The 20,783-nt window shown below is 60.3% G+C and overlaps 1 protein-coding gene across 1 annotated transcript in view; it reads right to left on the bottom strand.

Annotated features, from left to right (window-relative positions):
- Positions 1–848: 848 nt before the first annotated feature.
- Positions 849–20,783, bottom strand: part of ADARB2 (adenosine deaminase RNA specific B2 (inactive)) — a 349,296-nt gene continuing 329,361 nt past the window's right edge. The window contains exons 8-10 of the mRNA XM_046011463.1: positions 20,596–20,777; positions 7,438–7,616; positions 849–5,817 (exon numbers count right to left, since the gene is read on the bottom strand). Coding sequence (XP_045867419.1) covers positions 5,641–5,817; positions 7,438–7,616; positions 20,596–20,777 — 538 coding nt within the window. The 3' untranslated portion in view covers positions 849–5,640. The remainder of the gene's footprint in view (positions 5,818–7,437; positions 7,617–20,595; positions 20,778–20,783) is intronic.

Raw genomic sequence — 20,783 nt, 5'->3', positions numbered from 1 at the left:
GGGGGGTCCGCAGACCTGAGGCCTGCTGTGCCCTCCCCGGATCGGGCCCTCCCTGCGGTTCGTGGGAAGTGCGGGCAGAGCGAACACCACGTCGGAAGCGCCCTCCCCGCCGCCCTCCCGCCCGAGGGCAGGTGTGGTAGGATTTCAGGCCCCAGTGCACGAGAGGAACACTTTCAAACAAGCAGTGTCGTCTGGGGTCCCGACTAGCCCGCGGGCCCTGGGCCCAGCCCACTGGCCGTTCTGCTCACGCCCGGAGGGGCAGTGGAATGTGCAGCCCCTGGAGAGAGACCGAGTGCCCGGATGGACCCTGCGCTGCCCAGCCCGTGCAGAGCCCTGCATGCCCGAGGCCGGACACGGCCCGTGATGGGCCCATGTTTCACATGCTAGTGCAAATGTGGGTGGGGGGCTCAGAACGTCTTCAGTATTTGCTTTAACCTTCCACAACACTGGGACCCTCTGAGTCCGCGGAATCCGCCAGCGGCTGCAGAGGCTGGGCTGACCGTTGTCCCCACCCTCGCCAGTCCGGTTGTCGGTTGATGTGGGAGCCATAAGGGCAGCTCCTCACCCCGCTGAGCTCGCTGGGGCACGTAATGGAGCAGGACGGAGGTCGTGGAGTGGATGTGCGGCTTCTCCGCAGCGGGCCAGCCCTCTGGGAACTCTCCCTCCGTGGAGTGGATGTGTGGCTTCTCCGCAGCGGGCCAGCCCTCTGGGAACTCTCCCTCCATGGAGTGGCTGTACGGCTTCTCCGCAGTGGGCCGGCCCTCTGGGAACTCTCCCTCCGCCCTCACGGCACCCAGAGAGCACCCCGCGGAGCCCTGCCGATGAAGGACGCCAGCGAGCCAGGGAAGCACAATTGTACTCCATGTTTTTATTCACGTAATGGAAACATTCACTTATCAGGTATCACTGAAGGGCAATATACAGAATTTGGAGGCAAGTTAACATGTAAATTAATACTTTAAGGTTTTGGATTTTTTTTTTTTTACAAATATTACAAATGTACATCCAGTATTGCCTTTCATTCATGCTTTTTATGTACATACTTTTGCTTAAGAATTACTATGTATTAAGTTCATTTGCTTAAAAAAATGCTGAAAATTAGCTGAAAACTACCTGGGCACTGCTGGGAAGGTGTGTTTTTTGTTTTTTTATGGACACACTACTGCAGAGCAGTAGAAACCCAATGCCGGCATGAAACGAGGCCGTAGAATCCCGATCATTGTATCTTTATCATTCCTGCAAGTCTGAATGTGCAATGATGAGCTGGGAAAATAAGGTATTTCTTTCTTCGGGGGCTGACACGGCTGTGGTCCCCTGCGGGAATGCTGCTCTTTAACTTTGTGGAGACCTCCCCCTCAGTGTCCCTGTGGTGGGAGCTCAGACTAATGGACATGCTCCAGGAGTCCAGGAAAGGACTCCACTAAGTCCCCCTGGGCTGAAGTCCCAGGAACCTGTGAGGCCATCGCGGCTGTGCTCAGAGATGCCCAGGCCTGAGACTGATTCTCGGCTATGCCGGGCAATCAAGAGTGTAGGGTGGGGAGGAACAGGCACTGAAACGGGAGAGGGAAGGGAGGGAGGAAGAGGAAGTGAGGGAGAACCCCAGAGGCAGCCCTGCGGGAGGTACGCAGTGGTGGTGATGGGCGGCGCGTCTCCTCGCTCCAGGAGCTGGATTGCCGCTCTTCTGCGGGCCGCCTCTCCAACACCCTGCGTGTTTGCATCTGTCTCTGCTTCTCCACCCCCCACCCTCTCGCAATCCTTTATCTGATTCAGAATTTGTGGGAGACGTTTGACAGGAACAAGCAAGGTCCCGGAGCAAGGTCCCCGCGAGGCCAGCACAGCCCTTTGAGCAGGACCACGGACAGCGGCACACTTGCCCTGGCTCTGGCCTGGGAGGACCCCAGCGCAACCCCAGACAGGCAGGTCCATCCCAGCCCAGTGCAGCCGGGTGGTGGTATGGCCTTTCCTGAGACACAAGCTTTAAATCCTTCCCTCTGTCTGTGAGCTCCACGCGAGCCTGAAGCTTGGGCAGCCTTTCCAAGCAGCGGCCCTTCTTGAGCCCGGCTGTCTTCTGGCTCCACAGGCCCCCACCGGGAGAGGGGGTGGCGAGCCGGAACAGGGGCACTGGTTTGCCGAGGGCCCGCTGACAGTTCTGTCAACAGAGGCCGCAGTCCTCACTTCCCTTTGGTCTTCGTTAGGAAGGAGCATTGGTTGTGTTTGGGGTCAGTTAGATGATTCCATTAGAATGGCTTCTCAAAAAAAGGTCGTAGACGTTTCCCTAAATTAAAAATGTCTAAGTTTCAAATATCCTCTTAAATTTTTTAAAACAAGATACTATAGACAAATCTTTCAATGTATAATCTAAAAATAGCATTTCATCAAAATACTCTATTCTATTCTGGGCATCGATATACCATGTATTTACTGTTTATGGCTCTCCGGACGTGGTAAACACTACACCAAAAAAAAATCCTCAAAACAACCGTTTAACTGTATCGATAAGAACGGCTTCCGGTGAAAAGGAACCTATATGAGAAATTACGTGGGAAAAACTCAACCTGACGTTTCCGAGGAACAAGACGACTCACGAAATCAGTAGTGACGTGTAGGTATGTACAGACTTACAGAGACCCACAGGAGGGACAGGAGTTAGAGACCTGCAGATCCTCTCGTGGGCAGAAACCCAAACCAAAGACCCTCGGTCCAGTCCCTGCGGTGAGACCGCGAGTGAGAACGGGCAGGCAGAGCCGCACGCTGGTGGCTTGCCCCTCGGGCTGCGGGCTGCGGAAGGTGCTGACTGTGTGGCCAGAGCCAGGCGGGAAGCTTCGGTGGCGACTCCCCACTGGGAGTTTGTGCCTCGAGGCAGATGCCAGTGGAGCCAGCCTGATCGGGGCTTGAGTAGCAGGGCTGGGCGGACACGCAGATGCGGCACAGGGCGTGGGAAACGAAGCACTCAGAGCCACCAGGTGTGAGGCAGCTTAGACGGGCAGCGGTCAGGACGGCCCAGACACCAGCAGGCTCCTGCCTCTGCCCTGTGGGTCTTGCCTTTGCTGCCTTAGGGTGCCAGGAGGTGGCCCCAAGGTCATAGGCCCAAGCTTTGCTCTGCTGGGGAAGCCTCCGGCGCCAAGGTGTCTGTGGGTGCCTCTGACTGCCCCTGGAAATGCAGGGTTGGCCTGGCCTCCAGCCGCGTTAGGTGTTCCTTTGGGCTGTGAAGCAGAGACCCTCAGGCTCCCCGACGGCCTTGTTTCTGGGCTGGCGCCCCCGTCCCTCCAGCCACAACACGTGCCCCAGCAGAGCCCTGCAACCTCGCCTTCTGTGGGTGACCCGGCCCTGCAGTCCTGCCTTCCCTGCCCCCTGTGCCTCTCCGTCCTCGCTCCTGGACACGTGACGCCTGGCCAAGCTCAGCCTCTCAACGGCGCTTCCCGCTGGCTTGGGAACTGTGCAGGGCCTTCCCCTCTCCTCCCAGGTGTCCCTGCCGACCTAACAGATAAGTCCCCACGCTGGCGCCGGTGGTTGTGGCTTTCCCCGGAAGGAGATAGTTCGGTGGAGTGTAGGTTTTTCTGGAGGGCCAGAGCCTTGGACGAGGTGAACGGTGACCCAGCAGCCGCAACTGAGGTGTCATGGCGTGTCTGGTGTTGGGCAGGTGGTACTGTCCGCTCCCCTGGGGTCGGGTCATCTGGGTGGTCCCCGTGGTGCCGTGGGTGGATGGGCCCATCTGCCTCTGTCATGCACGGTGCTGCTGGCCTTCTCCTCGCTCCGGAAGGGGCATGGTTTGGCGCTCAGGGGTAGAAGCGAGGCCTTCGAATGGGAGCCGTTGAAGGTCCCGGCGGCAGTCCTCGTGTGTCCGTTCTCTCAGGGGCGGGCTCCAGAGCAGGGCGAGGCCAAGTCTCAGCCAGCGGTTTAATCCACGTTTCATCCCAGTGACATGTCCGACGGCCAGAAGCTGATGTAAACCGGCCATGTGATTTCAGCTTTCGTCCGCACTAACGATTAATATGCATCCTCTGTTTGCACAGACATTTTCCATCTTTTGTAACTTTGGGGAAACTGCCTGCTGTGTGCCCATTTTCTCTCCCAAGAGCAGGCGAGTGAGACGGCTGAGCCGTGTGACGGCCCGGAGGACCTGGTCCCGAAGCGGCACCCCTGCTTGTCCACAGTGCATGTCCGCGACTCCGGGGGCCGTCTGCCGGCCCCCTTGTCGCATCCACGGTCTCGCCGTGATGGGCGGTGCACTGCTCCGCTCCTGGGCTGGGGGCTGAGGGACGGTCCTGCGCTCTGGCCAGGGTGTGCGCGTGGGGCTGGCCGGCTGGAAGCCCCTCCAGGAAGCCCCTGCCCCAGGACGGGATGCTCCGGAGCCGGGCTACGTGTGGCTCTTCTGCGGGGGAGGTGAGAGGCCTGTCAGTCATGACAGATGACAGAGACAAGTTCGTGGGGGTCCGCGTGGACAGTTCGGGTACCCGGACGGATGGATGGCGTGGGAGAGGACCCTGTCTCTGGCATGTGCGGCCCCCCTGGTGCTCCTAGAGAGGGTGCCGTGGTCGGGGTGTCCGATGCCTGCTTGAAGGGGACAGAACCTGCCTCTTGCGGCTCAGCAGCTGCTGTGGTGCGTTTCGGCCCTGCCGGGCGGTGATCAGTAGCCTGAAGCGTGAAGAGCTCGCAGCTGCTGGAGCCCCGGGAAGGGCTGCTGGGGACACACCTCGGGCTCGCTCTCTCCTACACTCGAGGTGTTGGGGCGTGGTCTGCGACGTGGTTCCCTGGTTGCCTGCTGAGGGGATGCCAGTGGTCCCTAACCCGGATGCGGCTGCCACAAACGTGGTCAGCGTCCGTGGACATGTGCCGCGGAGCCTGCGCTGGGCCCGAGATGGGTGTGGTGTCTGCGGGGTCTGCAGCGCTTGGTCCTGGAGCCCAGGTCCCGCCTGCGTCTCAGCTCACTGGGCACTGCTGGGAGGGTCTTCGTGGCTCGGGTCCTGGTTTAGGTTCTTCAATGCTGTGCGTCTCAAATCCGCTTTGAAGGGACGTGGGGTAAACACTCATGGGAATGATGAGGATGGTCGAGCGTCCTGTTGGCTTCTTTGGGGAGAGCCCATGGCTTTTCTCTTCGTTGTGGCTTATCCTGAAGTATCGTGCCAGCTTGTGCTGCTAAGAACCAGACGCGGTGCTGGGGTGCGGGGCAGTGGGGGCAGACGCGGTGCCGGGGGCACGGGGAGGAGGGGACCAGACAGGGTGCTGGGCGCGGGGCAGGGAGACAGACGGGGGGCAGATGTGGTGCCGGGGGCGTGGGGCCGGGGGGCACAGAAGACACCAGAGGCGTGGGGGGCGGAGAGGGGCGTGGGGAGCGGCACCCCAGGCACCGCGGGACCAGCTGCACCGACGACCCTTCAGCCTGACGGAAACTTTCCCGTGGACACACCAGGAGGAGAGGTTGGGCCGTGCCCGGGGCCTTCAGGTCTGGGGGAGTGAGGGTCCTGGTGGCGTGGGGGCAGCCACGTGAGAAGCAGCTCCCACGTCGAGTCTAGTTGCCCACGGAGCACTGAGTACCGCGCGTGCTTCCGGAGCACCCAGGGCGAGAGCGCGGGGAGCCGGTGAGCACAGCTTGCTGCCCCCGCCGCACGGGCTCTGCTCGGGCAGTGTGGCGTCTGCGGCTCAGAGAGTCAGTTGGAACTGGTCCTGCTCGGGCGGCTTCCTGACCCAGGTGCCCAGCCCGGCCTTCTGGAACGCCTTGAACAGCTGCTGTTTGACCGACTGGTAGGTGCACGCCCCCCGCTTGGCCTCACAGTACATGGACGGCGTGTCCCCGGGGCTCGGGATCCGCGTGCTCAGCTGGGGGCAGGAAAAGACAGCAGGTCAGCCCACTGGACAGAAGTGCGGGGCCTCCGTGCAGACACGCTGCCGGCCGCCTGCCCTCGGCGCTTGCCGTGAACGGAGAAGCCACACAGTGGAGAGGAACAGGCGTGCGGCGTGCCCCAAAGGAGCTCCCTTAACCGCCGACCGTGACTGTTCCGGGCGCACAGGCGGGCTGGCTCATGGTGGTCCCTTCCCAGCACACGCACATCAGGACGGCACGTGACCCACCCTGAGTCTGTCCAGTGTCAGTTACAGTCCGTCTGACCCCAGTAAAGGGGTGACTGCTCCAGCGGGCGCTGCCATCCGGCGGCCCCGACGCGTCATGGACGCACCCGGGCTGCTCGGCAGGGGTGTGAGGAGCGGCAGCAACAGACGTGTAACTTGCCGCTGTCGAACGGGTACGCCGTGTGGTTTTCTTTTGCGAGAGGGTCTGGGACTGCTGTTGGAGTGGGGCTGGGGGGTCGGGACGTCTGTGGGCACTAGGGCAGAATTGTGCAGGCGGGAGATGGGGCGTTCGAGCTCTCCTGCCAGCCGGTTAGGAAACCGGTGCAACAGGCCGTCTCCTCTGTCGGGTTCCTGGGCCAGGACCAGGCCAGGCTCTGAGGCCAGTGTAGGCAGGGACCCCGCGTGGAGAGGCCAGCGGTGCAGGGAGCAGGGCCGGGAGGCCTGGGTTCCCCCCGCGGGTTCAGCCCGTGTCCTGGAACAGGTGCAGGGGCCCCTTTGTTTAGGAAGACAGAATCAGTGGTGTTCTCTGACATGGGTCCCTGCAGTATGCGGACGAGGGAAGCGTGGACGGTGCCCGGAGTGGGCAGACAGGCAGCCGAGGCCCTGCGCTCAGGACAGAGCCGGGTGGCTCGTGGCAGGCACAGAGTCGTGCAGGTGAAGGGCCAAACGCACAACATCCAGGGTCCCCTGAACTGCAAGCAATGCTTATCTTAAGGGTGGGTGTGTCTGTCCCGTGCTGCCGGTTGACAGATGCGCCCCACACCCGTTTCTGTTGGCAGCAGTTGCTGGATAAGGACGGACAGTGGCACGGCTACCTCTTGGGTTTATGTGCTCCTGACGCCTGTTCGTGTCTGTCTGGTTCTGCCACAGTCTGCTGTGTTTTGGAAACGTGGACATCTAGATCGCAGCTTAAACGCTGGAGATGTAGTAACTGTCCCCATTTAATGAGGAGGAAACTTAGGACTGTCGTAGAAATGCATGGCCTATGGGGTCAGGAGAAGGGTTGTGACCTGCGGCCTGGCATTTGCTCTTGGTGTCATTCGGGGGAAACCACTCACCTTCCCTGTGTCTCAGCTGGGAGTCATACCACGTCAGGAGCTTTCTCTGAACTTCCCTTACGGTGCCCTACGTGCAGCCGCCCGTGCCCTGTCTACAAGGCGTCTAGGGCCACAGCCAGGTCCCTGGCTGCTGGCCGGGAGCTCCCAGGACAGCGGCTGCGTCGCAAGTCACCAGGGTGAGGGAAATAGCGGGAGTGGCTGGGGGCCATGGGTGCCCCTTACTCGGACCAGTGTTGGCTTCCTGGAGTCCCCTCCCTGTGCCCGGTGGGAGCCAAGGGTGGCGGGGCCAGCCCCCCCCAGAGCGGAGCCCTACCTTTCCGTACAGCCTCGCCCAGCGCGCGGAGAACACGTGCTTGCAGAGCCGCGATGAGCCCCCGCAGCTCCTCCTCCCCGTGGTGCCGTCCACGACCTCCACGTCCGTGTGGCCCATCACCCAGTTCACGCTGAAGTGCGGAGACTTCCCCGGCTGGCGCACGGCGGTGTGGCTCACTCCTGCCGAGAGAGAAGCGGCCGCAGCCGGAGTCAGGATTCTGGCCCCGGCAGGGCCCCCGCCATGGGCCGGTGGGAGACCACGCCTGGCTGCTGTGCTGCTGGGAGGCGCCCACACCCCGCTGCCTGTTTTCACACGGGCTTGTGGCTTCTGGAAGGTGTTCACTGTGCCAGACGGGCCCCGGGGGGTTGTAATTTCCGTGAATGCGTGTGGAAAAGCTGAGGCGAGCTGGACCGAGAGCTGAGAGCGTGGGCTAAGAACCAAGCGCTGACGAAACGCAGACACGAGGCCCGGTGCTCAGGGCTTATGGAGGGTTTCAGGACGACAGAGGAGCTTTAAGTCGATGGCGGGTCTGAGTTTGGTCGCTGGGACGGCGCTGGACGCTGGACATCACAGCCCCGGGAGACCCAGGTTCCTAGCGCAGATGAGAGAAGGGGACAGTTGGCGTCCCTACTCTGGGGCAGCAGTGTCTGACCTCCGTGTGGCCTCCGTCCCGCCCGTGGCCTGTGATGCCACGTCCGCTGGGGGCCCTTGCTGGCTTTCCGCTGGGCTGTCCTGCAGCGGACCTCGGGGCTGGTGGGCAGGGGCACGGGTGTGGGGGGAAGAAAGGCCCCACCGTGCCATCGAGCCCCAGACGTCCTGGTGCAGCTCTGTGCCCAGCCTCCGGGCAGAGGAGGGACACGGGCTCTTGTCCTCGGTGACGGTGATGCCGTGGGATAGTTCACAGCCCTGGACCTCTGCCAGCACCGCCGCTCCTCCCACAGCCCCTCCCTGAGCCGGTGTGTCTGGGGCACCCCTCCTCCTGCCGCTCCTCCCCACAGACACCCCCACGTGCCCTTGGCAGGAGGGTGCCGAGGGTCCTCACCGGCGGCCCCCATGTCGGGAGGGGGCGGCTTTAGTGTGTTGTGCCTGTGCCCCCGCTGGGCTGTGGGTGTCGCCGGGGGTGCTGTGGTGTTGCAGAGGGCGTGGCTGGCCCTCGGGGGCCTGTAGCAGATGTGAGGGAGTGACCCCGTGTCCAGGGGCAGCCCGGCACCCAGGCCCTCGTGAGGGCAGCCGTCCCATCAGCATCCAAGGGCAGAGCTACAGACCCAGGGCTTCCTGCTGTCTGCAACCCACCGTCCAGCTCTGCCACCCGCTCCTGCCACAGCCTGACTCCTGACCGGAACCACCCGGCGACCTTCTCCCGGTCACGCACAGGCAGTGCCAGGCGTCCTGGGCTGATTCCAGCCAGACAGCTTGTTCCCGTTCCTCGAAGCAATTCCCTGCGGCAGCTGCCCATGCAGAGAGGTGGGCAGGGGGACAGTCTGGCACATTGGCCGTGAGACGGCCCTGCTGGGCAAAGGGGAGAGTGGCCAAGGTCAGGAGTGACCAGTCACCAAAAGAGGCGGGGCCCGCTCCAGAGCAGCAGGCAGCCAGGGCCTTTCTCCTGCCCTGCTCCCTCCCCACCCGGCCCCTCTCTCCCACAGGGGAGGGTCTCCGAGGTCCACGTCACACCTCCCTGGCCCCCTGCATGTCCTCTCTGCTGTGCCAAGTGCCCACTTGGCCCGGCTCTCGGTGCACGGATGCCTGCTTGGAGAGGCTCGGCTGCAGCCCTGACAGGATGTCCACAAGCGGGTTCTCGGCTCCGCACGTGCACGCAGGCAGAGGGAAGACGCACTCATTGGCTGGCGGACAGCCCCCGACCGTGGTGGGCAGCTGCCGCCCCCCAGCCCCTGACCCACCTTCTCCGGAGCTCGGGTCCCAGATGGCCCGTGGGTGTTGAAGCAGAGAAGTGTGCACGGAGGGAAGTGGTTTATGCTGTAAATCACGGTATGAGAGTTGTTGATTTCCCAGTGTCAGGGCCCCATCAGTGACCAGGTGCGACGTGAAATGAGATTTCGGTCCAGCAACAATCTTCATGTCACCGAGCCCCGGTGACCGGTGGGAAAGCTGGGGTGCGCGCCTCGTTGACTCGGGAACCAGAAGCGGCCCCCGCCCTGCCTGGGCGCCCGGTTTGCTGTTCCGCCCCCGTTCCTTCCTGGGCTCTCAGTAGCAACGCAGCGTCGTGTGGGAGGCCTGCCTTTGCCACAGGGAGGGATGAGGACTAGCACGGGTGTGCAGAGCCCCCCGTCTTGGGAATCGCGGCGCCCCACTTAGATTGCACGGCCCTCTCCCGGGTTCATACTAAGCGGGCGGCCCGCGCCCCTCCTGCTGTCCTGGGCATGCAGGAAGCAGCCCACGCATGGGGGCTGGGGTCCCTTCTGTGTGGAGCAGAGCTGGCGTCGTGCGTGTGTGTCTGTGGGGTCATCTTTTGTCCTTGGGGCTCCAGGGTTAAGGGGTCCCCCCCTTAGTCTTTTCCTTGGGCGAAAATTCCCAAAGCAACCGCAGGAACAACGGTTTTCCTCTTCCCTCCCTCCTTGCTCGCTCTCTGCTTCTGTCCCTGAGTTGAGCTAGTGAGGCCGCGCCTTCCTGTTTACAGAATCATGCGGGCGGTGATGAGTGACTGCCGCGTTCACACGCAGGGTCGCTGACCTGACCGTGCAGAGTGGTCAGCGCGCAAGGCAAGGAGGTCATCTCGCAGGACGTCCCCATCGGCCTAACCCCGCAAGCCAGACAGTGCAGGCAGCCAGTGTGGGCTCGGTCACTGCCATCACGGCGCCGAGCAAGGGGAGCTCCCTCATGATTCACATGCCCACGGGCCAGTCCCACGGCCTGTTCCCGGAGGGAGAGACGGGCAGGCCTGGGCGCACGGGAGGCGGTGGGCTGCATTTGCCGCTGCTGCTGCTCGTGTCCGCTTCCTCGCACCTCGGGGTGGCGCTCCCCGCTCTGTCCCTGTCCTGCCCCACATGCCGGGTCGGCCCCCGTGTTGGAATGCTTCGCTAAGTTCCTTCCAGGCCTGTCAGTCTGTCTTCTGCTCCCTCAGTTTGGCCCGGGGGAGACACTTGTTTCTGTGGAGCCGCACGCACGTGTCTGAGGAAGCTCGTTTGTAGTTGAGATCGGCTGCGCAGGAGCCAGGCCGGGCCTAGTGGCCGGGTGAGGGGCTCGTGCGTCTCCCGCTCCGGGTTGAGGACAAGGTGCTTGGGACTCTGGGGATGCGTTGCCTTCTCCCAGGAAGCCACCTCTGGCCTGCATCGACTTCTCCGTCGGCGGATGCTGTCCACGGAAGGGAGGCATCGGTTCCTGGGTCGTCCTTCTGGAAGCAGATGTGGAAACCGAGCCTCACGTTCAGGTTCCAGGCACAGCCTACTTAGAGTCCGAGGCGTCACCTGCTTTCCTCGTCCTTGAGACGGCAGCACGCCGGCTCGTGCCACAGACCCACCCAGAAGCACAGTGCTACCTTCTTGCCCCGAGTCTGCAGCCTCAGACGCCTCCAGGGGCCGACCCGAAATCTCCGTCCAGAGGAAGATGGGAACACGTCACAGTCCGCCCCGTCCTCGTCACGGTTCCGGAAGAGCTGCACGTTCTGAACGCTGAAAGCACAGACCTGTGTCTGCTGGGCCCCAGGAGGCGAGGAAGGTCTTCTTAAGAAATAAACCCTGGGAAGACTCAGCCCGTGTGCCAGCGACCTTGGTTCAAGGTCACAGGGTCTGTTGGCGGCAGACGTCAGACTCATTGTAATTCTCACCGCGGAGCACCTGAGCCCGAGTCTGCAAACCTGCACCTTGACATCAGGGACAGAACGCGTCACAGTCACGCCAGCCGGCCTGGGTCCTGGGACGCCCGCCCTCGCTGGGTGGTGACGGAGGCCCAGGGTTGCACTTTTCCGAGCGGTTCCTGCCTGTGCGGACGTCGTGCTGTGACGCGGGAGCCTGGTATCCGTCTCCCGGGGCTGCGATGGAGCGTGACACCGTCGCCGGTTTACAGAAAGTCACCGAGACGGACTTGCTGCTCTCTCCGAAGGCCCGCAGGTGTCGGCGGGGCTCGTCCCCCTCCGTTCTGCAGCTCCCCATGGCCCCACTGCCCCCTCCGTCCCCCTCCGTCCTGCAGCTCCCCGTGGCCCCGCTGCCCCCTCCGTCCCCCTCCGTCCTGCAGCTCCCCGTGGCCCCGCTGCCCCCTCCGTCCCCCTCCGTCCTGCAGCTCCCCGTGGCCCCGCTGCCCCCTCCGTCCCCCTCCGTCCTGCAGCTCCCTGTGGCCCCGCTGCCCCTGGCGTGGAGATGCGTCACTTCCACCTCTGCCCGTTTTCACACGGCTTCTGCGCCCCCACGTCTGTCTGTCTGTCTCTTTCCCTCCATCAGCCTCTCTCTTCCACAGATGCGTGTGGTGGGGTGTGGGACCCACAGACATAGTTCAGGACACCCTCTTTGTTTCAATATCCTTAACTCAGTCACATTGACAGGACCCTTTTTCTAAATACAGTAATTTGCATGTTTCAGGGATTAAGATTTGGTGTCTTGGGGCGGCCAGTGGTCTGCCTACACCAGCATTATTAGTCGTGCATTTGGAGCTGGCCTCTGAAGCCCGCGTGCTGACCTCTGGTGGCACCGTTGGTGGGTGGGGGGTTCCCACCGGCCACAGCTGCATACGTGGCCGCATTCTCGGCCCCTGGCTGGGGAGGGAAGCCTAGCATGGCTCTGTTTGGAGGATGGTGTGGTTGGCCTCTGTCGGGGAAGATCTCGGTTTGGAAACTTGTTGACAAAGCCCAGGACGGGAGAAGAGAAAAGGTGTCCCTGAACGGTGGTGTGGCCAGGCTAGGACCAGACCCATGGCCGCTCTCACTTAGTGATACCGTAGTACTTATTCCCACCACCTGGAAGGAAGCCCGATCTCCCCAAACCCCTTCCCCATCGGACCCATCGCTGATGAGACCGATGGGCCACAGCCCACGCGGTCATTCGTCCTCTCTGCAGCGTTCTAGACACGGCTGGCATCTCAGAGCGGGCGTGTGGGAGACCGAGGTCTTCACCAGCACTGACACACGTGCTCTGCCGTCCTGACACAAGGAGTGTCTCCGTGAAGATCGTCCGACGTTTGTTTAGTGACAGCGATGGACACGACTGTGTGAATTCGGTGAACCTGAGGCAGGTTCTTCTTCACTTGGGTGAGTTGGTGCAGCTGCTGACTAGGACTGCCACTGCCTCCCCCGGGCCAGTACTGCCACGGCCGCCGCCACGGCCACCGCCGCCGCCACGACCGTTGGCCCACTCCCACCCGCGGTGCTTCTGTGCCAGACTGTGGCCACGTTCGCGCGGCTCCCGTCACCGCGAGTCCCACCGCCACCACGACCGGCAGGACTGCCATGACTGAGAGCAGCAGGAGCGAATCCGCTATTCGCCTGTGACAGGGAGTTCCAGAACGGCTTCTCCAGCTGTGAAAATGGGCCTCGTTTGGCAAAAACCCGCGTGCACCTCTTTCTCAAAAGCAGTGTCTAAGACCTTGTAACGCTTCTTTAGATCGCTGCTGGGCCTGAAGTATTTAAAATTTAATTCCGTTTCTCCAAATTACGGCTACACAGGACATTCAGGAACGTGATTTTTATAGGGAGTGAGGCAAGTTTGTATCCCAGGGCAACCGTGCATTCAATGTTGAGAAACGGACGACTCAATACCGAGTCGTATGGCGGCAGGCGGGTGGAGATGAGGCCGCTGTGTGTTGTGTGTGTGCCAGACCCCCCCTTGGGTTGTCCCTCACACGCACACGGACACCACACATGTACATACATCGCACACGCACACACACAACACAAGCACGCACAACACATGCACACACACCACACAAGCACGCATGTGCACGCACCACACATCACACATGGGCACGCACACACCACACACATGCAGACACACACCACACACCCCGCAGGCACACACGTGCACACCACACACGTACATCACACGCGCGCACACGTCACACGTGTACACAACACACGCGTACACGTGAACGCCGCCCGCCCACACGTGCACACACATCGCACACACATCACACACAGTTCTGCTGGAAGCGGAGCGAGGGCTACTGTACCACGGACTTGCAGATCTGGAGTGACTAACGTCATTTGCCTGTATTAATGTCATCCTACTCATTTTCATTAGCACAAACATCATTATAATCGACAGTAATTTTGTAGCTATTGTCTTAATAGAGCACACTTCAGGGTGGCCGTGTGCTGCAGTCTGGAGATGTGCGTGAGGACGGGCTTAGCTCCTGCCGTGAGACGCTTGTTGGGGGTTCTGTGGGTTCCTGCAAGCTGGGGACACACTGTGGGGAAGACTGGGCTGGGGCAGCCCCCACCTCTTCTGCCGGTTGGCGGGGTGTTGGCTGCCGTGTCAGAGAGCTGGTGTTGAGGGCGTGGGTGCCGTGTGAGGGAAGGTGCCGGGTCACCCGCTTGGGGGCTGGAGTCACCTTCTGTGAAGACAGTTTTCCCTACTGATTTTCAGGGACTTCCTCCCTGGAGTCAGTAGGAACGCGGCCTTATCTGTGAATGTAAGTCCAGCAGTTTAAAATGCACGGGCTCACGGGACAATGCTGGAAGCGGCGAAATTCCTCTGTGGCAGGGAAAAATTTGAATATTTCATTTTATAACCGGATACTGAAATGGTTCTTGGTCCCTGTAAAGCTTGTCGTTACTTGGAAAGACATGGGACAGGGGGACTTCGGCAGAATGTGGCCCTCGCGCATTAGTTGCTCTGTCCACTTGGGGCTTATGCCCAAGACACCGTTAATGTGTCCATCGGTGCGTGTCCGCTGGGCCGGCACTAGCTCCGCTTCTCTCTGCCTGGACTGTTGTCTTGCCCTCATTTTAATTGGTTAATTTTTATTCATTTTTTAAAAACGTGTATCTATTCACGATTTTAGAGAGAGTGTGTGCACGCGCACGGGAGGGGGAGAGGTGGGGAGGGAGAGGGAGTCCTCAGCAGGCTCTGCACCCAGTGTGGAGCCCAACACCGGGCCCGATCCCTCGACCCTGAGAGCACGACCTGAGCCGGAATCAAGAGTTGCACGCTGAGCCGCCCCGGCGCCCCCTGCCCTGCTTGTAAAGGGTGCGACTCCTGGTTTGCGGACTTCAGGTTGAGATGAGCCCGCAGCCGGCATCTCAGAGACACGGCTTTATTGTTTTCTGTCATCCGAGGGTCGCTGGCGAGTCTGATTCGGACCCTCGGGAACTGCCCTGTTAGTTCCTGACGCTTTCTAGGGTTTCTTTTGTCTTCTTGTCTGGTGACCGTTTTCTTGCTGGGAGGACGATTCAAGAACATACTTCTTGGGCCACACGGTGCCCCTCAGAGGTGACGACTAGTAACTCTGGTACCTCCTTCCCCACCGCGCCCGCGGTGCTCCTTCTCCCTGCTTCCGGGGCACGTCATAGCTTGCATCTGTCCGACATTCTCGCTGCGTCTCTGACCGCCCCGTGGGATGCTGACTTTCACGTATCCTCCTGGCTGGTCTGTGGTGCCCAGCTGCTTCGTCACACGTGAGCCGGACGTCCCTGGGAGGGCGCCTTCAGGTGTGATGGACGATTCCATCAGTGCGCCTGGAGCGGAGAGGTGACCCTCCACGAGCAGGGGCCTCGTACAGTCAGTTGACGGCTTCAGGAGCTGAGACCGCAGCTGCCAGAGAGGAGGGGGTTCTGCTTCCAGACTCGCCCCAGGCACGGCGGCGGCATCGTCTCCTGCCAGAATTGCCAGCCTGCCGACGTCAGACCGGTCCGCCCCTGCACACGTGCGGGCCAGGTGCTTCAGCCCCATCTCCTTCCTGAGAGGAGAATGACCCTCCCTGCGGGTTCTGTTCGCCGGAGGACCCAGCTGGCCCACCGTCGGTCCACCGTCTTTCTGTTTCCACAGTCTTTCTGTGTTGGTGCTGCGCGCGGGGGTTTCTTCAGGGGCTGTTCCAGTTTACTGATTCTCTGCTCAGCTGGTGTATCTTTAAATTATTTTTTCAAAGATTTTATTTATTTGTTAGAGAGAGAGAGGGCACGCACACACAAGTAGAGGGAGCTGCAGAGGCAGAGGGAGAGCAGGCTCCCCACTGAGCAGGGCGCCCCATGTGGGACTCGATCCCAGTACACTGATCCCGACCTGAGCCGAAGGCGGAGGCTTCACCGCCCGAGCCACCTGGTTCCCCATCTTCAGCTGTGTTGAATGTGCTACTAACCCTGTCCTCTGGGGACGCCTGGGGGGCTCCGTCGGTGAAGCCTCTGCCTGCGGCTCAGGTCATGATTCCTGGGTCCTGGGATGGAGACCCCCGTCGGGCTTCCTGCTCGGTGAGGAGCCTGCTTCTCCCTCTGCCTCTGCCTGCCGCTCTGCCTGTTTGTGCTCTCTCTCTGTCAAATCAATAAAAATAAAAATGAAGTCTTAAAAAAATAAACATATTCTCTGTCACACAAATTGTTTTATTTTCCTCTGCAATTCCTATTTGGCTTCTTTCTTTCTTTCTCTTCTATCTCTCCCCCTGCATTTTCCCTGTTGTTTTTTAAATCTCTGTTTTCCTGGTGAGCATGGTTGTAGTAAAGTCTGTGTCCAGGAGCAGCTCTCTCACGTCATGGGTTTTCTCCACCGTGTGTCTGCTGGGTTCGTTAACGTGGTCTCGTCTCATCCTATGTCTCCTTGGTTTTTGCTGTGTGCCAGGGCTGTGCTTCCAACCCTTCTGTAGCATTATTCCAGTCCGGCTCTTAGTAGGATCGTCTCCATGTGAATATGGGAATGGAGACCGTTGCGGGCTGCTCTGAGAACCCTCAGGGCCTGCTTCTGCAGGGCTCAGACTGGGTCCTAACTTGGTCCCCATGCAGCAGCCGCAGCCCGACTCTGTCCTGAACCCTGGAGGCTCTCCCCACGTTCCGGCCCCCTCCTGGCTCCTGCCCTGCTCCCTGCCCACGATGTCCTTCCCTCTTCCTGCAGGACTTGGCTCTGACTCCACCGCCCCATGGGGTCTGGTCCCCTGACTGACAGCCGAAGGTTGCACGTAGTCCCTTCTGTGCTTTATTTTTCTACAAAGCGTTTTCATTTTGTCTGTCTGTCGGCCTTCCCCATGGGCTTTCAACCATTTTGTTTGCGGCTCTCTTCCCCGTGCACAATGGCCCCAGGCACGTCGTCCGCAATCCACACACGTTTGCTGAGTGATTAAGTAAGTGTCGGGATTGTGTTGGCCGACTTGGTGTTTGGATAAATGAAATGGATCGACAATGAAAGTGTTTTCCCTAAATGGTAAAAATTTCAAGGGCAAATTGATTAAGGCTGGTGTTCAAATACTTTGTCCAACAACAGTTTCTTAAAATCATGGTAGAAATTAAGTGTAACTTAACTAACATACAAGTATTTTTTGAAGAACTCTTTAGAAAACTATAAAAGGTTTTTCTTTAATTTTAAACTTACTATAAGCTATATGTCGTCTAATTTGCATAGGGAAATCAGTGCTCATCTATGGAAATGTCTTATTAAATATTTCTTTCTTGAATCTAGTGTTTTGATCTTCATGCAGAGATAGTAGGATTGTCTTTAGATTATTCCAGCAAGATTTATAAGGATTTTTTTCCTACCAAAAATTCCTTCAAGGGCACAAGAGATTAATTTCTACTTCTAACAACTCCAAGACAAAAGAGCTGCTCAGATGTATTTTTAAGCTCATGTGTTTTATCCTAAACATTTATGAAAAATTTATAGGTTACTCTGTAATAAACCTGTGCTTATTTTATTTTTATTTTTTTTAAAAGATTTTATTTGTTTTTTTGAGAGAGAGATAATGAGAAAGAACATGAGCAGGCAGAGAGTCAGGCAGAGAGAGAGGAGGAAGCAGGCTCCCCGCGGAGCAGAGAGCCCGATGTGGGGCTCGATCCCAGGACCCTGAGATCATGACCTGAGCCGAAGGCAGAGGCTTAATGGACCGAGCCCCAGGCGCCTCCGTGCTTATTTCACTATAGAAATCGTGCTGCAGTAGTTATCGTCTGCATAGAAACAGCCTTTGCTTCCACCGCACTGGGTGGTTTTGCCGGACACCATTCATGATCATCAACCTCGGGAGTTTCTCCGGAGTTCAAGCGGCTCGGCTGTCCGCATCGGGCTCTGTGGCTCACTGTGACAGTACTTGGGAGACTGGACTCACAGCAACGTGGGCACACGTGGTAACAGGCCTCTCCCTCCATCCCACCCACACCACTGCCGGAGGAGAGGGGTCTTGAGTGTAGTCGTGGGGGGGTGTCGGGCGGCGTTTGCGGACCGCTACTGGCGGACATTTCAATGAACCGTTGCTCGAGACGCACGGAGTCTGACGAGGCTCTGACCCCCCAGTGGCCCATTCCTACTCCTTCGGGAAGACGCGTGCGGGGGCGGAGACAGCCAGTGCCTGCTGGTCACCGTCCCGTAGTCCTGTAGTCAGTGTCCCGAGACAGCTCAGGGCCGGGACATCGATTCCCCGGGTCCAGCTCTCGGATTTTATGTTCGTCACCGGACCTTGCCGTGGGCTGTGAGGTTGTGTCTCCGGTGCGGCGACGACTGTTCGACGGAGCGCCCGTGCGTGCCCCGTGCCGCCGGCGGGAACAGAGAGCTTGCGCGTCCCCCCACATCTCTCCTCGTCCTGACGCGGAAACAGGAGACTTACGTCGAGGCCGGACGTGCAGACGAACCACCCCGTGCCCAGCACGACAGCCTCGAAGTCTCTTTCTACTTCACGTAATGCTTCCCGCAAAAGACGAGTATTCCGAGCCTGCATTCTTATGAACTCTCACCGCCACCTTGTCCTCTGTGTCGCATGTGGTATCGAATGTGCCGAGAAAGACCGGAGGCGAGTCCCTTTAGGGGAGCCGCACTCCTCCGGTGACGTGGGGCGCCAAAGGGTCAGGGCACGGCCGCCGCGGTGTGGAGTCCGTGCTCACGGGCTGCCCGGACGGCTTGCAGAGGCTCCGGCGGCCATCAGTGCGCACCGCGGCCCGTGTCAGTGGGGGACCCTTCTCGGCTGGGCCGCTTCCTGTTGCCCGGAGCCGGCAGGGCCCCCGCTCGGTGGTGGGCTGGTTCCACGAGCACGCGGGCTGCACCTTCTCAGGTGGTTTTGCAAATGGGCCTCGGGCGAGTCTCCAGACAGATTTCACGGGCCTGTGTGAATGTGCTCTTCGTTACCATCCGTACACGCGATCGCGCTGTCCCTCTTGTGTTGCAAAGATCCCACCGGTCTCCTTTCTGGACCTGCACGGCTGCTGTCCGACCACCACCGAGGGCCGAGCAGTCGCTGCCACCGAGAGTGTGTGGGGTGGTGGGGGGACGCCGCGGCTTCGGGTCATGTGCATCTGTGCAGCAACGAAAGTGGTGTTGTCAGCGTGGACCGAAACGTCCAGTCAGGTGGTCCTGGCTGTAGGGAGGGTTGAGTGTCCCCTGAGTCGGGGGCGGGGGTTCACACGGGGGTCTGGGGGCTTTGCTTGTAGCCGTGCCGCTCGACGACTTCAGGTGACCTGAATTCTTCTAATGGAGCTTTTTTTTAAACTCACTGCTTCTCACTCATGATTCAGAATCCCTGTTTGTACCTGTGTTCACACGTTCCTGGCTGAGCACACGACTTCAGAACAGCTTCGCTGGAAGGGACGGCCAGGCAGGCGTGCGTGGGGTCCGGAGGCCAGACGTCAGCAGCCCCTCGCGGGACAGGCGCCTCCTCTGAGCACATGGGGTCCCCGCGGGTTTGCTGTGGAGACTGAAGAACATCTCCGAGGTCTATGGGGACGCGAGCTGGGGACATCTGATCTGCACGACCCGGCAGTGCTGGGACGTTGGGGTCCGCTCCAGACTTGCGCTGGCTGCCGAGCCGTGAGAAGGGAGTGTTCTTGGGGCGCCCAGAGGTCAGTCAGTGAAGCGTCTGCCCTCGGCTCAGGTCATGATCTCAGGGTCTTGGGATCGAGCCCGTGTTGGATTCTCTGCTTGGAGGAGAGCCTGCTTCTCCCTCTCCCACTGCCCTGGCTCGTGTTCTCTCTCACTGTCTCTCTCAAATAAATAAAATCTTTTTTAAAAGTAGTATTCTTTGTCATTTTGAGAAAAAAAAAGAAAAATGGAAGAGGTTGAAACTGAGCCAAAGTAATATTTTATCAGAACTCCTAAAATGGCCAACTGTTTAAAAAACAAACGTAACTGTATAGACTTAGAATGTGAGGCGGATGATTGTGCCGCTCCTGACACCTGATGGGCTGGTGAGAGTCGCAGGGCCACGAGCGCCTCCGCTGGGGCGACTCGCCTGTCCCGCCGTCCGGATGCCGCCGCCCTCCGCAGCTGGTGTAGTTCGCGAGGGTGGTTCCCTGGAGTGACGCTGCGGACACCCGGTCAGTGCTGCAGGCCACAGGACGCGGCGCGGCGTCGAGACGGCTTAGCTGCGTCGTCGAGCCGAGTTCCAGGCCCTGCTGCACGCGCTGTTTCCTCTGGACTCGGGCGAGGCTCCTTCTCGGGAGCCGGAGAGGGTCTGTGACGTGGGGAGCAGCGGCCGCTGTCCGCCTTCCCGGCCAGAACGCCGAGTCAGCGTACAGAACGCGATGGGCTACACGGTGCTCGCTGGCTGTGTGACTCGACCCTCACTCCGGCTGTGGGCTCGGCAGCCGGGGCTTGGCCGTCCCCCTCTCGCAGCACGGACACTGAGGCTCCGGAGGTCTGGTGCTGCGGGCACGGGCAGTGCGGGCGGCTAGGAGCAGGCCGGCTTCGTGCCTGTGCGTGTCCGTGCTGCTCCTGACACGTGCCTCCTGGACGCCACGTTCGAGGACGGTGCTGGGGCTGCGAGCCCTGCAACCGCCCGCTTCCAAGCCCCCTGCCGACCGCCAGAGATGCCTCCCGTGAGCGGAGCCGGTCAGGTAAGTCGTCCTGCTGGACACGCGCGCAACGGTGACGCCGTGATGTGGTCGGGGTGTGTCCCATTCTGCTCCCCCCTCCCAGTGCCCGGTCCTCCATTCGGGAGGCACGGCAGCCCCCCACCCCGGCTTGTGTTCCTGTCCTTTTGCTCGCTGCATCCTAAGTAGCCGGTGGCCGGCCCGGCAACAGTGGCCCGAGTTAGGACGCGTGGGGCCGGCTGGCGGGAGGGCACGAGCCTGTGTCTGCGGGGACAGGGTTTTCTTACCGCTGAGGAGGGGCCGGTTGTGCCGGTAGGAGGTGGGCAGCTGGCCGACGTCCTTGGTGCGGTGGCTCATGACCCGGGAGAGGTGGCCCGTGTGGCGCAGGCTGCCCACGATGATGCTGTGCAGGTACACCGGCTCGATGAAGTGGCAGAGCAGCGCGCCCTGCAGGCCCAGCACGTTCCACCTGCAG

The sequence above is a fragment of the Meles meles genome, chromosome 7 (genome assembly GCF_922984935.1).
Source record: "Meles meles chromosome 7, mMelMel3.1 paternal haplotype, whole genome shotgun sequence".
NCBI lineage: Eukaryota > Metazoa > Chordata > Mammalia > Carnivora > Mustelidae > Meles > Meles meles.
This window is presented reverse-complemented; position numbering and strand designations above follow the sequence as displayed.